We start from the raw sequence: 16,673 nt of genomic DNA on the forward strand, positions 1-16,673 counted from the left end.
AGAAACTAATGAATTATTCTCAAAATCTAATTTTATAACCTTTTACTGTAGATTCTTAAACAGGCAGCTCAACCTATAAGCCACAGCATTCAGATAATCATAAGTAATACACCTATTCAGAGGCAGACTGGCCCTAAGACTTATCAGGAAAACCACAGAGACCAGTGTGATTTTGGCCATAAACAATATGGCCAGCAGCACTAATATGAGGCTGCTACAAGTTTTCCTTGGTTAAGAATTTTTGACCCAGTCCGCTTCTGCATCTAACACACACACACACACACACACACACACACACACACACACACACACACACACACACAAGAAAGAAAATTTAAGAAGATACCTTTTACCACATGAACACATGAAATATGTATTTAATTGGTGTACTCAATATGAGAGGAGAAAAGACCCAATAACTTAAAACCTTACATCATTAACTTTCCATCAATTTAACAAATGCACACTTGCATGACATCTGGGAGACACCATTTTTTTTATTATTATTAAAAATATTAATTTCTAGATTTTTCACTGAATTAAAAAAATGGTGATAGATAATAATGATTTGATAAACTCAATTTAAAAAAAAACCATTGAATGTAAATAAATAAGAGAAACCAATAATTGGAATAATAATAAAGTTTTTATCATATATATTTAAGGTCATCCATCCCATCAAATGAAACACAACATGAATAGTTATATTTTTATCAGCTGTTCATGTTTAGCTGAAGAAACCAAAGCTGTGCATCAAGATTAGACACCTATTGCTGGTGTCTCACAGCCACCAAATGGGAAAGGAATTGCCTAGAACAGGGGTGGCAAACCTTTTTAAGGGTGCATGCCAAAATTGGCTTAATCTTAAAAAAAATAAAAAAAAAAAAAAAAAAAAGACTACCCTCGCGTGCCGCTTGGAATTTTGCAAAGTACAGTAGAACGTCCATTATAAGAACCACCGTCATCCCTAGTTTTGGCCGAGGTTTTTGTTATAACGGCAAATTTCAGTTATATAGAGACGATAAAAACATGGAAGTCAACTCAGTGTATTACAAGACTGAAGTTCTACAGCCATTATTTGAATGTGAAATATCCACACTGTACGGTTCTAACGCTGAAACGGTCTGGGTGCACCAGGATAAGGCATCCAGCCACACATCACGTTCCACCCGTGCTTTTTTTTGCAGAGAATGGAAATGATTCATTTGATCCCATTTGAAGGTATACCTGACGCCGCACCCATGGATTTTTGTGCATTTGGACTTTAGAAAAGAGCTCTCGGTAACTGCCACCCTAGAACTGTTGACGGTTTATGGAAAGTTTGTCAGCAGGAATGGGACAAGATCAAATTGGCAATTTTGCAGCACACTTTACTTCAATGAAAATTGCGATAGTCCATGAGCAGGGAAAACAAATAGAACACAACCAGTGGTGGTGGCACCTAATTTCATAGTTTTAAAGGACTGTTGTCAAAATCGTTATCAAAAGTCTGGATCAACCCTCCGTAATGGGGGATTTTACCTTTCCAGATGTTGACTAGAACTTGTGGATTGGTCACTCGCATGCTAGGAAGAATTTTATGGATTTATTGGAGGATTGTTTTCTACAGCAACATGTTTGAGGGGCAACCACAGGGAGTAATGCTCTTGATCTGATTATCAGCAGTGATTATTCGTGCATTAAGAATTTGCAGATAAAGGAACCGCTAGGTGACAGTGATCACAGTGTACTGATGTGGGATTTACTTACAGATGTAACTACCATCAAGGGTAAAGGGAAGGGTTTTGCTTTCGTAAAGGTGACTACAGTGGTCTCAGACAGTTTTTAAATTCCATACAGTGGGATGAACTGATGATGTTAAAAACAGCAAATTCTAAATGGGAAGCCTTCAAGGAATTAGTCTTGGAAGCTACTAGGCTATTCATACCAACTAAGAAATACTGTTCAAGATTCAGGCCTAAATGGATGTCAGATAAACTAATGAGGCTTGTGGCAGAGAAGAAAAATGCATGGGATGCATACAAATTATCAGGTGACACAGAAGCCTATGGTAGATATAAGCTAGTCTGTAATTAAATCACAAAGGAGGTTAGGCAAACGAAGGTTGATTACGAGAAATCCTTGGCAAAGGATGCAAAGAAAAACAGCAAACTCTAGAAGTAAGGGAATTGGTCCACTTGATATTGATGGTTCGACTGTTGATGATCATGCTCAGATAGCTGACAAACTCAATGAGTATTTTGCATCTACATTCACACATGATGAATTCTGTTAGAAAGGGGAGGACAGAATTTTGTTAACTCTAACAGGGAGCTAAATGATTTTGTAATAATGGGCAAAGTGGAGGAGAAATTATTGAAGTTAAACATAAAAAAAGCACCTGGGGTGGATGGAATCTATCCAGTTATATTGAAGGAGGCAGCAAGGGAAGTAAGCAAACGCACAGCCTTAATTATGAGAGCATCCTTAGATTCTGGGGAGCTTCCCACGGACTGGAGATGTCCAAATGAATCCCCAATTCAAAAGGGGATTCAAAGGGTGACACAAATAATTATAAACCTGTTAGTTTAACTTCTGTTCCAGGGAAAATAACGGAGTCACTGGTTAAAGAAGTATTGCAGGATCATCGTAGATGAAAAACACTAAAGTTTCTCTAAATTCTCTTTAAACTTCATTTTTCCAAATGCATCAAACTTGGTAGTTAAAGGAGTCGAGTATTGTTTAAAAAAGTATAAAAGCAACTGTTAATTCACTTAGTAGATAGTTCCATATAAGACAAAAAACTTCCACTATTAGCAAACAATTTATAACTTAAAATCTTGTGCTCATCTTACCTGGACAATTACCCTTGGAGAGAGTAGTAGTAATGGTAGTGGTAGTAGCAGCAGCAGCACCACCACCAGTACTGTTTGATGAACTAGTCACTATAAAAGAGTTACGGAAGACCATTCCTGATGTTCCTGTTACAGTTATCAAAGCAGTACCATCAGCACTATTTCCTGAATGCAGACATCCATTAAGTTGAGGAATGTTGTTCTGAATGGAATCTGCATGTACATGTATAATGCACATATAGAAACAAGAAAAATATCATAAGAATCAAACTTCATCTTTATTTACATATTATTTCATATGCTTTTGCTAAAAGAAGTTATTATGCTTATAATAAATATACTATATGAAATAATATCTTTGGAAAATTAAAAGTTTCTAATGCAGCTCTAACTAAGAAATAATTCTCCTAAGAGGCAATTCTCCTGCCAGCAGATAATGAGTTCCAGAGAAAAAGAACAAAGGTCTAGCATGTAAAGGATAATAAATAAGAGTTTACTCCTTGAAAAGCATCTTAATGAAGTTCAATAAGAAAAGGAATCAGTAAACTGTGATAAAACATCAGAATGCAAAGGTCTAGTCTTATTTTCTGCAAAACAGTTCTTGTTCAAGAAATATACTTAACTGTCATGAATGATCTGTAGTACCTACAGCAACAAGTATCCAATATGACTCCCTTTACATCCCATTCATGTATAGTTTGGAATACAAAATATAAAATAACAATGCAGCTGAGAAGAAACTGCTGAATATGAACATGGACCTGACACTCCGGCAAAAACTAAATCTTCACTTTTTTTAAAAATGATAGTTTCCCAGGCTATGGATTATTTTTGTTTAATATTTGGCAATTTTGAGAACAGAAAATTACAGACAATCCTCTAAATCAGTACATCACTGCAACCCAATTTTATTCTTCTGTTTATCTCAAGTACTACATTTCCTTAGAGCAGTGTTTCTCATTTCTCAACCTTTTCGTTGTCACAGCCAGTGGCAGACTAAGGATAGTTGGGGGCCCTAGGCAAATTATGTTTGGGGGCCCCCAAAAATAATAATAAAAAAAAAGAATAAAAAATAAATAAAAGTTAGGTGGTAAATAAATGAAATTTTATACTTTTGAATTTTTTGCTTAAATTTTCGCTTAAATTAATCAAGAATTTTATGATGTCTACTGAAAACATTAATCTATTTTAGAACACTATAGGAAAATGTCTTGGCTTGGGTTGGCCCAAAGCCTGGGGCCCCTAGGCACGGGCCTCACTGCCTTAATGGGTAATCCACCACTGGTCACAGCACACTTTTAAAGATGATAAAATTTTGCCGCACACTACAATGACTATTATACTCATATATTATATACAGGGTGTCTCAAAAATATTGGTACAAATGTTTAGGGGAGGTAGGTAACATCTAAAGGAATGTGAATCGCATAGGAACCCATTACTGGAACTATCACCGTAAGTCAGTACACGGTGCTATTCATAAGTTCGCGAGAGGGAAAATTTCTGGTTTACTCATTCAAGCAGTAGTCGCCGCACGAAGAGCATGCATCGATATATGAACTGTGAGCTGGCAGACATGCACCTAGTGTATGGATTAGCAGAGGGCAATGGACGAGCCACTCAACGAATTTATGGAGGACGCTTCCCAGACAGACATGTACCGGACCACCGTTTGTTTGCGCATGTGCATCAAAATTTGTGCGATTATGAGTCATTTAGAGGTAACAGGAGTAGTGCGGGCAGACCATGTTCGACGCAAACTCCTGCCATGGAAGAAAGGGTTGAATGCAGTCCAGAATAATCCTACTACCAGCACACGTGCCTCTGTCCCTGCCTTACGATTCCTTACACCCCTTTCATCTCTAGAGGGTTTAGTTACTGCTCCCCCAAGATCATCCTGCACGTTTGGCTTTTGCGCAGTGGTTTCTCCAAGAAAGTGTTCAAGACTCGAATTTTCCAGCCTATGTTTTGTTCACGGATGAGGCTTATTCACTCAGCACAATGCTCATGTGTGGGCTCACGACAACCCACACAGTGTGCGCCCCCATGCAGCACAACATTGCTTCGCAATAAATGTGTGGGCAGGTGTGGTCGGTGACTGCTTAGTCAGCCCATACCTGTTACCATCCTGCATGAACTCCGCTAAATATCGGATCTTTCTTGAACAAGTTCTACCAGGGTTACTTGAAGATGTTCCAGCAAATGTGAGATGCAACATTTGGTTTCAACATGACGGGGCACCTGCCCATTATGGAAGATGCGTTCGTGACCATTTGAACAGGCATTTTGGGCGTCAATGGATTGGTGGTGGTGGACCCGTTGCCTGGCCCCCACGCTCACCTGATTTATCGAGCCTTGATTTCTTTCTGTGGGGGGACCTCAAATTTATCATGTATGATTTTTTTTTTTTTTTTTTTTTGATTTGGTAGTTGTTGGCGCATCGGCTTCTGAGGCCATATTGCACCTACCAAGGTTTTTGCAGTACTTTGATCCAAGCCCGAGGCGGGAATCGAACCCGCGACCTTTGGGTTGCTGGGCAGGTACTTTACCCACTCGGCTAACCCGGTCGGCTTTATCATGTATGAATCGCCTGTGGAGATGGAAATGGATCTCGTGACGAGACTTGTCTGCACTGCTGCTACTATCAAAGAAACTCCAGGTGTGTTCGACCGTGTCCGCCAATCCATGCTGCGTCGGTGTCACGCATGCATCGCGTCTCATGGTGGAACCTTCGAGCATCTGTTGTAACATCATGAAATGCATCCATCTTGTACTCCATTGTTAATATTATGTCAAATAAATGTTTGCCGCTAATTACTGTCTTATGTCATTTCTGCTTCTTGTGCCTCTGCTACTACTTTACCGTGACATTTCCGATTATGGGTTCCTATGCGATTCACATTCCTTTAGATATTACCTACCTCCCCTAAACGTTTGTACCAAAATTTTTGAGACACCCTGTACATAATATATATTTATAATACTATATATGTTATACATATATATAAATAAAAATTATAAATAATATATATATATATAGTTAGATAGTATAAACCAGAGCTGTAATGCTAAATATGTTCCACGCTGATATCAATATTTGTAAAAATAATAAGGGAAGCTTACCTCAATATAATATGTAGAATACTTCTGCATGATACTCCTTTAACTGAGCCAACCTGATTATATTAATAAGTTAAGAGTCAGGGCTCAGTAAAAGGAATTAAAGGCCAGAACACACAATATTCGTGCACTTTTCGGTCACGTAAAATTACACAACACTGGATTTCCTATTCGGCCCATTGTTTCCTACAGAAACTCTGCAATTTCATCCTTGGCCACACATGTATATAGCATTATAAACTCTTTAGACAGGCAATACAATTCGGAATTAAGAACTATGATACATTATTTAATAACCTTAAGGAATGTAGACTTGGCAACAATGACAATTTATTCTCACTAGATGTTACCTCATTATATATGAATGTAAACATTGAATACACATTAGATATTATTTGGGATATGTTAAATAGTAACTCTATACTAATTAATTATACGAAGCTTCCTATTAAAGAAATTTTTCACTTAATTAAACTGTTAGTTGAGGCCAACTATCACCTTTTGAGACAAAATGTACAAAACAAATTTTTGGTTTGCCAATGGGATTGAGCCTGAGCAGCTTAATATCAGAGATCTATCTCTCAACGGTTGAGCATATACATTTGACGCCTTTTTGACCCTGTATTACATACTACGGGAGATATTTAGATGATGTTCTAGTTATTACTGATAGTAGTACTAGCCAAGACATTTTACATTCGTTTAATAATATTCATTCTAAACTCAAATTTACATTGGAAAGGGAGGATACATATACAAAGTCATTAAATTTTAAGCTTACTCGCGGCTTGAATAAAATACAGTTTAACATCTATCGAAAACCTAGAAACCCCGGTATGCTTCTGCATTATAACAGCTATCACCCGTTCACCTACAAAAGATCAATTATCTTTAATCAATTTCTAAATGCCTATAAATATTCAATGACTGAATCTGCTTTAGACTCAGAAATACAAATATTAACCAGCAGATCAGTGAGACGGTTGGCAGCCTGTAGCAGCCTGTCAGCACCTTCAGAAAACTTCATATCTGACTGCACAATTACCCCAAGGTCTGTTTCATTTTCCACTAACCTGAGTGTAACACCACATAGTTGGTTCATTTCTCTGGAGTTACTACTACCCATATGCAGTACTTTGCATTTGTCAAGGTTAAACTTCAATTGCCACTCCTTAGTCCATCTACCCAACTTTTCCAGATTCTGTTGCAGCAACATACTGTCATTAACAACCCTGCCAACCTTTGTATCATTTGCAAACTATGACATTAAGCTTGATATTCCTTCATCATTGATAAATATACAAAAGAACAATGGGCCCAACACCAAACCCTGATGAACACCATTAATAACATTAGTCCATGTAGAGCAGTACCCATCGACCAACACACTGTATTCTCCCAATCAACCATCCTTTTATCCATCGTAGCAACTTGCCCATACTGCTCCAATTTGCAAAGTAGCCTTCCATGTGCAACAGTATCAAAAGCTTTCTGAAATCCAAGTACTGTATATGATATCAAAATTATTTTTTGCATCCAGTTCCTTTGTGACCACATCATAGTATTGAATCAACTTGGTCAGACAAGACTTCCCCTTGACAAACCCATGCTGTGTCTCAATTATCGCTGCAGTCTTATCTAAATGATCCTACAATGCTTCTTTAACCAGTGACTCCATTATTTTCCCTGGAACAGAAGTCAAACTAACAGGTCTGTAGTTACCTGTGTCACCCTTTGTGAATTGGAGATACATTTGCACATCTCCAGTCCGTGGGGACTTCCCCTAGTCCAAGGATGCTCTCATAATTATGGCTAAGGGTTTGCTTACTTCCTTTGCTGCCTTCTTTAATATAACTGGATAGATCCCATCCACCCCAAGTGCCTTTCTTATGTTTAACATCAACAATTTCTCCTTTACTTTGCTCTCAGTTATTACAAAATCATTTAACTCCCTGTTAGAGTTTGATAAACATCTGGCCCTCTCCTCCTTGAATAACTCCTCATGTGTGAAGAATGTAGATGCAAAATACTCATTTAGTTCGATAGCTATCTGAGAATGATCATCTAGAGTCAAACCATTCATATCAAGTGGACCAATCTGATTCATCCCCTTCCTTTTAGAGTTTACATAAGTAAAGAAGTCTTTGCTGTTTTTCTTTGCATCCTTTGCCAAAGATTTTTCCTAATCTGCCTTCACTTGTCTAACATAAGGACGTGATTGTCCCTCTGTATAAGGCAATGGTCAGGCCACGCCTTGAGTACTGTGTACAGGTCTGGAGGCCTCATTTTAGGAAGGATGTCGATTTGCTTGAGCGTGTACAGAGAAGGGCAACAAGATTGGCAAGGGGAATGAAGGGATCCTCTTACCAAGAGAGGCTTAAGTTCTGCAAATTGCAGTGGCTGGAGACTAGGCACCTGCACGGTGATCTGATTGAGGTCTGATTGAGATCTGATTGAGGTCACTGTTGAAAAAAAGGCGTGAATTACAGTTGAATTTGAAAGTGTCTGCAATACTGCCCAGACATGATAGGAGGGAGTATATGATGAGAGCCTTGTCGATCAATTCAGCCCTGGAGGGATTGTGCAAGGCTCAAGGGGTAGAATTTTTTTCAGCCTGGTCTGTACTTGTTAACAGGAGAGACTGCTTCAACAGGGATGGGATACACTTAAATAGAAAGGGTGCAAGAATTTTTGCTGATGCTGTCGAGGCAGTGTTAGGTGGGTCGGAAAACTGCTAGTTGGGGGGGATACAAGGACTAATAGATTAACAGTAGCCACTGGCAGAGGTGGAAGTGATTCTTGCACTGCTTCTATTGAAATGAGCAGAAGCCTGAAAAACAAGATGCAGGATATTTCAGAGACTGCTGGGAGTCATTGCGGTACAAGTAAACACATGGGTTGTGTTAGGGTAGCTAAGAATAGAAACAGGTGCATGTATACTTGCGTGTACACCAATGCTAGGAGTTTGGTAAATAAATTTGATGAATTTGAGGTATTGCTCAAAACATCAAAGGCAGATATTGTTGGGATATCAGAGACGTGGTGTCATACAGATATAAGGAATGAGGAATTGGAATTTGGGGAATACAATGTGTATAGAAAGGATAGACAGGACAGGAGGGGAGAAGGGGTTATGCTATTAGTAAAGAAACACATAAAATCCAAGGAACTGAAGCCAGTCGACATCGATGGACAGGGCAGTGTCGAGTCAGTTTGGTGTGACATAAGCATAGGGAAATCAAAATTGAGAGTAGGAGTGTGCTATAGGCCTAATGACTCTGATGAGTATAATAAGATATTGTACAGGGAAATGGAGTGGGCCAGTAAATCAGAGAGTCTTATAATGGGGGATTTTAATTTCCCAGATATTGACTGGAATTTGTGGGTTGGTCACTCACACACTAGCCAGGCTTTTGTGGATTTATTGGATGATTGTTTTCTACATCAGCATGTTCATCAGGCAACAAGAGGGAGCAATACTCTTGATCTGATTATCAGTAGTGATTCTTCATGCATTAAGAATCTGCAGATAAATGAACCACTAGGTGGCAGTGATCACAGTGTGATTTACTCAAGGAGGTAACTACCATCAGAGGTAAAGGGAAGGGTTTTTGTTTTCGTAAAGGCGACTATGATGGTCTGAAACAGTACAGTAAACCCCCGCTATTCGCGGGGGTTACGTTCCTGAGAAATGCCGCGAATACCGAAAACGCGAATACCGAGTTATGGCTCCCATAGTAATAAAGGGGTTCCGTTCCAAAGTATGAAATATATAAGAAAAACTAGTCTAAAATTTTGTCTATGTATTATATGTACCTTCATAATATGACTATATACATAGACAGTACATAGTGAAATGCAAGCATATGGCATCGAAATGAAAATAAGAAACAATTTAATATTAAATGTAATATTTATTAGAAATTTCAAACAAATCTTTCAAACCAGCGTCTTTGCTAGCTCAAAAACCTATCCCGCCAGTGCTATAACCAGTTTCGCTAAAGCGTTGATAAGGAGTTTTGCGTTTTCACGAATGATGAGCGAATTTAACGGAATTTTATTTTGAGTTCGGTCTTCTATCCACAGATTTAAAGCTTTTTCCATTTTTTCTAATTTAACATCACGAGTTACAGAGCAAATTTTTGAAGCAATTAGCGCGTTTTCACGGACACTACGGCGGATTTTTTCTTCCGATTTCTTGATTGATCGTACCGTTGACTCATTGATTTTATAATGTTTTGCCACTGAGGAGACACTTTCACCATTAGAAATTTTATCTAATAACTCAATTTTATTCGCTAATGTCATCACCTTATTTGATATTTTCACATTTCTCTTGTTATTCGTAGGCATATTTTTGTACGCGTTAGAAAGAACTTGTCCACAATAAAGTCACTTTCTTCCGTTAACACACTCGAAAAAGTCTGTTTTACACTGCAAAACGGTAGATTTATCATTTTTGTAAGCATATCAATTTATAAATTGATAAATTTATTCAATTTATAAGCATATAAATTAAAAGCAAACGACGAAACCTTCCATAACAAGCGCATAACACATATTGAACAAGGATTAGCGAGAAACATTCACGCTCGCGATTTTGTCACCCCTCTCCCCTCACCCACTGAGCGCTGTTTTGACCGGGAAAGATAATTTTAGCCACGCCCATGTTTTTTTTATGACGGAAAATATTCACGGCGCTTTAAAATTCACATTTTTTAGGTTTCATTTTATAGTAAATCGGCGATCGTGAATACGCGAAACCGCGAATACAGATACCGCGAATAGCGGGGGTTTACTGTATTTAAATTCTATACAGTGGGACCAACTGATGATGTTACCAACAGCAAATTCAAAATGGGAAGCATTCAAGGAACTAATCTTGGAAGCTACCAGGCTTTACATACCAACTAAGAAATATTGTTCAAGATTTAGGCCTAAATGGTTGTCAGATGAACTAATGAGACATGTGGCAGAGAAGAAAAATGCATGGAATACATACAAATTAATGGGCGACATGGAAGCCTATGATAGATATAAGTTGGTCTGTAACCAAGTCACAAAGGAGATTAGGCAGGCAAAGGCAGACTACGAAAAATCTTTGGCAAAGGATGCAAAGAAAAACAGAAAAGAGTTCTTTACCTATTTAAACTCAAGAAGGAAAGGGATGAATCAGATTGGTCAACTGGATATTGATGGTTCAACAGTTGAGGATCCTGCTCAGGTGGCTAACAATCTAAACGAGTATTTTGCATCTACATTCACGCATGAGGAGTTATTCAGGAAGGAGAATGACGTAGGTAAAGTAGACATTGGCAGTGAGCTAGATGATTTTGTAATAACTGAGAGGAAAGTGGAGGACAGATTGTTGAGGATAAACATAAAAAAGGCACCTGGGGTGGATGGGATCTATCCAGTTATATTAAAGGAGGCAGCAAAGGAAGTAAGCAAACCCCTAGCCATAATTATGAGAGCTTCTTTGGACTCAGGGGAGGTACCCATAGACTGGAGATGTGCAAATGTAACCCCAATTCACAAAGGAGGATCAAAGGCTGACACAAGTAATTATAGACCTGTTAGTTTAACTTCTGTTCCAGGTAAATTAATGGAGGCACTGGTTAAAGAAGCACTGCAGGATCATCTAGACAAGAATTCAGTTATAGCTCAGACGCAGCATGGTTTTGTTAAGGGCAGGTCTTGCCTGACCAATTTGATTGGATACTATGATGTAGTCACAAAAGAACTGGATGCAGGGAATAACTTTGATATTATATATTTGGATCTTAGAAAGGCTTTTGATACTGTTGCACATGGAAGACTGCTGCACAAATTGGAGCAGTGTGGCATTGGAGGCAAATTGCTGCTATGGATAAGGGGATGGTTGAGTGGAAGAAGACAGAGAGTGGTAATCAATGGACACTGCTCAACGTGGACTAATGTTATTAGTGGAGTTCCTCAGGGTTCAGTGTTGGGTCCGTTGTTGTTTTCGGTGTTTATGAATGATATTGATGATGGTATATCAAGTTTAATGTCCAAGTTTGCAGATGATACAAAGGTTGGCAGGGTTGTTAAGGACACTACGCTGCTGCAACAGGATCTGGAAAGGTTGAACAGATGGGCTGAGAGGTGGCAAATGAAGTTTAACATTGACAAATGTAAAGTACTACATATGGGAAACAGTAACCCCAGAGCAACGTATCAACTCTGCGGTACTACACTGACAGTGGTGGAGAATGAAAAGGACCTGGGGGTAATTGTGCAGGCAGATATGAAGTTCTCTGAGCAGTGCAGACGAGCTGCAAGAGTAGCTCATGGTGTCTTGTCAATGATATACAGGAATTTTTCTAGCAGGGATAAGGAGGTGATTATTCCCTTGTATAAGGCAATGGTTAGGCCACATCTTGAGTACTGTATACAGGTCTGGAAGCCTCATTTCAAGAAGGATGTAGAGCTGCTGGAACGGGTACAGAGAAGGGCAACAAGATTAGTGAATGGAACAAAGGGTTGCTCTTACGAAGAAAGGCTTAAGTTTTGCAAATTACAGAGTCTGGAGACTAGGCACCGGCGAGGTGATCTGATAGAGGTCTATAAGGCTTTGAATGGTTTGAGCATGCTCAATGCCAATGGGATTCTTCCTCTTGCTCAGAATAATCACCTCAGAGGGCATAAATTCAAATTGAGGAAGGACAGATGTCGGATAGATGTGCGGAAATTTGCCTTTGGCCAGCGGGTGGTTGGTTGGTGGAACCGACTTCCATCATTTGTTGTTGAAGTTGATAGCCTAAACAAATTTAAGGCTCAACTGGACAGGTATTTCGAACGAACGGAGGGGTGAAATGGGAGTGGTGTGTTTTTTTTTGTTTTTTTTTTTGGCTGATGCTGAATAAGCTTGCTTTCTTGCATCATATGCCTCTACTAATGCTAATAGGTGTATAAGGCCTTGAATGGGTTGAGCACGCTCAATTCTTATGGGATCCTTCCACTTGTTCAGATTACAAACCTAAGGGGGCATAAATTCAAATTAAGAAAAGACAGATGTAGAATAGATGTGCAGAAATTTGCCTTAAGCCAGCGGGTGATTAATTGCTGGAACAAACTTCCATCTGTCGTTGTGGAAGTTGATAGGTTGAATAAATTTAAGAAGGAACTGGACAGGCATTTGGAGGGAATGGTGTGATTTTTTTTTTTTTTCTTTTGGCTGATACTGCATAAGCTCATACACTTGCTTTCTTGCATCACATGCCACTACTACTACCTCCTTTGTGACTTGATTACACACTAGATTGTATCTACCATAGGCTTCTGTGTCACCTGACAATTCATGTGCATCCCATTCATTTTTCTTCTCTGTCACGAGTCTCATTAATTCATCTGACATCCATTTGGGCCCGAATCTAGAGCAGTATTTCTTAGAACAAAAAGCCTAGTAGTTTCCAAGATTACTTCCTTGAATGCTTCCCAAGTAGAATTTGCTGTTGGTAACATCATCAGTTGGTCCCACTGTATAGAACCTAAAAAATCTGAGACCACTGTAGTTGCCTTTTATGAAAGCAAAAACCCTTCCCTTTATCCCTGTTGGTAGTTACATCTTTAAGTAAATCCCACATTAGTACACCGTGATCACTGCTTCCTAGTGGTTCCTTTATCTTTAACTTCTTAAGGCATGAATAATCACTGCTGATAATCAGTTCAAAAGTGTTACACCCTCTTGTTGCTTTTCTAACATGCTGCTGTAGAAAACAATCTTCCAATAAATTCACAAACGCCTTGCTAGTGTGCGAGTGACCAACCCACAAGTTCCAGTCTATATCTGGGAAGTTAAAAACTCCTATTATAAGACACTGATTTACTGGCCCACTATTTCTCTGTATAATCGTTCATTGTAGTCATCAAAGTCATTAAGCCTATAACAAACTCCTACCCTCATTTTTGCTTTCCCAGTGCTTGTCACACCAAACTGACTCAACTTTGCACTGTCCATCTATGTCAACTGGATGCACTTCCTTAGATTTGTGTTTCTTAACTAATAGCATAACCTCTCCTCCCTTCCTATCCTGTCTATCCTTTCTGTACACACTGTACTCCCCAAATTCCAATTCTGCATCCCTTATATCTGAGTGACACCAAATCTATGATATCACAACAATATCCGACTTGGATGTCTTAACCAGCACTACAATACTCATAGCATTGGTGTACATGCAAGTATATATGCACCTGTTCTTACACTTAGTTACTCTAACACAGCCCATGTATTTACTTGTTTCATGACTACCAGAAGTTCTTGAAATCCCGAGCAACTGGCTTTCTGGGCTGCTGCTCATTCCAATAGAAGCAGTGCAAGAATCATTTCCACCTCTGCCTGCGGCTACCGTTAACCTATTAGTCTGTGAATCCCCCCAAGCAAGAGGTTTTCCAACCCACATAACATTGCCTCGATAGCATCAGCAAATATTCTTGCATCCTTTCAATTTATGTGTATCCCATTTCTGTAGAAGCAATCTCTCCTCTTAACAAGCACAGACCATCCCAAGAAAAATTCTACCCCATGATCCCTTCACAATCTCTACAGGGTCGAATTGATTGACAAGGCTCTCATCATATACTCCCTCCTATCATGTCTGGGCAGGATTGCAGACACTTTCAAATTTAACCCTAACTCACGACTTTTTTCAGCATAGACCTGTCCTTGCTTAGTAAATCCGTAGATCTCCTACACTTCATGTCATTAGTGCCAACATGTACAACAATATCACCTTTTGTGCCCTTAAAAAGTATGATTCCTTTCGCCTCAAAGGTGATACTTGTGCATATGTCCGTTCCGATATTCCATGTCAGAGACTTCGTAATTTGAAATCTTCTCTTTTTGATCTTCTCTGGCTTAAATTCTTTCTACTGCATTCTGTGAATTTCATCTGTTGTCTCTACCATTCTCCCAACTCCACTAATCGCTTGGAACTCTTTGACTTCCTCTCTTTGCAACTTGACTTTCTCCAATCCAACTTGACTTTCTCCAATCCAATTTTCCTAACAGTGAGGTAATTTTCCTTGGTGATTTTAATGTTCATAACCCCCAACTCAGCTGGCTTCCATTTTCTAGTCACACAGACCCAGCTAGTCAAGATGCTGAGGCTTTTGCAATTGCCAATGACCTTGCACAGATTGTTCATTTACCTACCAGAATACCGAACAATCCTAACCATACAGACAACATGCTTGGTCTTTTTCTTACAAACAACCCTTCTAAGTACACGGTCGAAGTGAGTGGTCCTTATGGCACCTCAGATCACAAGTTGTGATCTGAAGTGCCTTAGTACTCTTCTCCAAATGAGCTTTTATCTCATGGCTATTCCCAGCCTTGTGCTGTTTGGCATTACAAGAATGCAAAATGGGATGACTTGTCAGATTTCTTTTCTTCTTTTCCTTAGTCAGATTACTGTTTCAAAACTTTTGATGTCAACGTTTGCTCAGATGGTGTCAGTGAAATTATTCTTTGAGGAATGGAATCCTTTATTCCACACTCCACTTTAAAATCTCATCTTTATCTAAACCTTGGTTTTCCAATAAATGTGATAGGGCTGTTCAAGTGAAGGATGTTGCATATCGTAATTGGATTGTTTCCAATTCTTCAGTTTCATTTTCTGCCTACACCAAAGCTCGCAACAATTGTAAAGCAGTTATTAATCAGTCCAAACTAGATTTTGAACAGGCTAATTGTAGAAAACTTGCTCCTTGCCCTAATGGTACCCGAGCATTCGGGTCTCTTGCCAAAGCTATTGGCCACAACTACTGCCCATCTCTGTCAAAACCAGATGGTTCTATTGTCACTTCAGCCAAGGATAAAGCTAACCTGCTAGCATCCCATTTTCCTTCCAACTCGTGTATTAATGAACTTGGTAAAATATCTACCACCATTCCCAACACGCTCCATTCAATGCCTCCTATGGTCTTCCTCAAAAGGATATCAAAAGGATTCTGATGAACCTTGATGCTAAGAAAGCTCCAGGTCCCGATGGTATTTCTCCACTTGTTCTCAAAACCTGTGCTCCTGAACTTACACCTGTTCTTTGCCACCTTTTTTCACTTTCTTATTCCAAATGTTTTTCCTTCTGCTAGGAAATTTGCTCATATTCAGCCAATTCCTAAAAAAGGTGACAAATCCCTCCCATCTAATTATCGTCCCATTGCAATTACTTGTACTCGTTCAAAAGTAATGGAGAAATCAATTAACTACCAACTCTTAATCTATCTAGAAACCTTCCATTTGATCAACAATCACCAGTATGGATTCCGTCAGTGTCGATCCACTGGTGATATTCTGGCTTATGTTACCCATTTATGGACTAATTCAATGGAAGGGTTCACTGAAATACTAGTTGCTCTTGACATCTCAAAGGCTTTCGATCGTGTTTGGCATAAAGGTCTTCTAAACAAGCTTCCATCTTATGGTTTGCCAACTGTTTTTAGTAATTGGTTATCCAGTTGTCTCTCTGATCGCTCACTGAGGGTGATGGTAGATGGCTCTCTGTCTTCTAACTTCTGCACTAATGCTGGTGCCCCGCAAGGTTCAGTTCTTCCCCCCACTCTTTTCCTCTTGTATATTAATGACCTTCTTCCACTGACCAGAAATCCTATCCGTAGTTTTGCCGAGGATAGCACATTGCATTCCACTTTCCAGTTTGAGAAGCCATGCACTGCTCAATCAGCTTCAACTTCTCA

General features: G+C 39.1%; 1 protein-coding gene across 4 annotated transcripts in view; it reads right to left on the reverse strand.

The window, feature by feature from the left end:
* The window catches only part of LOC150081042 (phosphatase and actin regulator 2-like), a 286,501-nt gene that overhangs the window by 137,367 nt on the left and 132,461 nt on the right, over positions 1-16,673 (reverse strand). For all 4 annotated transcript variants that reach the window (XM_090381992.1, XM_090381995.1, XM_090381994.1 and 1 more), the window contains exon 4: positions 2,835-3,047. In XM_090381992.1, coding sequence (XP_090238118.1) covers positions 2,835-3,047 — 213 coding nt within the window. The remainder of the gene's footprint in view (positions 1-2,834; positions 3,048-16,673) is intronic.

Source organism: Mastigoproctus giganteus, chromosome 9 (assembly GCF_048544385.1).
Source record: "Mastigoproctus giganteus isolate SK-2022 chromosome 9, ASM4854438v1, whole genome shotgun sequence".
NCBI lineage: Eukaryota > Metazoa > Arthropoda > Arachnida > Uropygi > Thelyphonidae > Mastigoproctus > Mastigoproctus giganteus.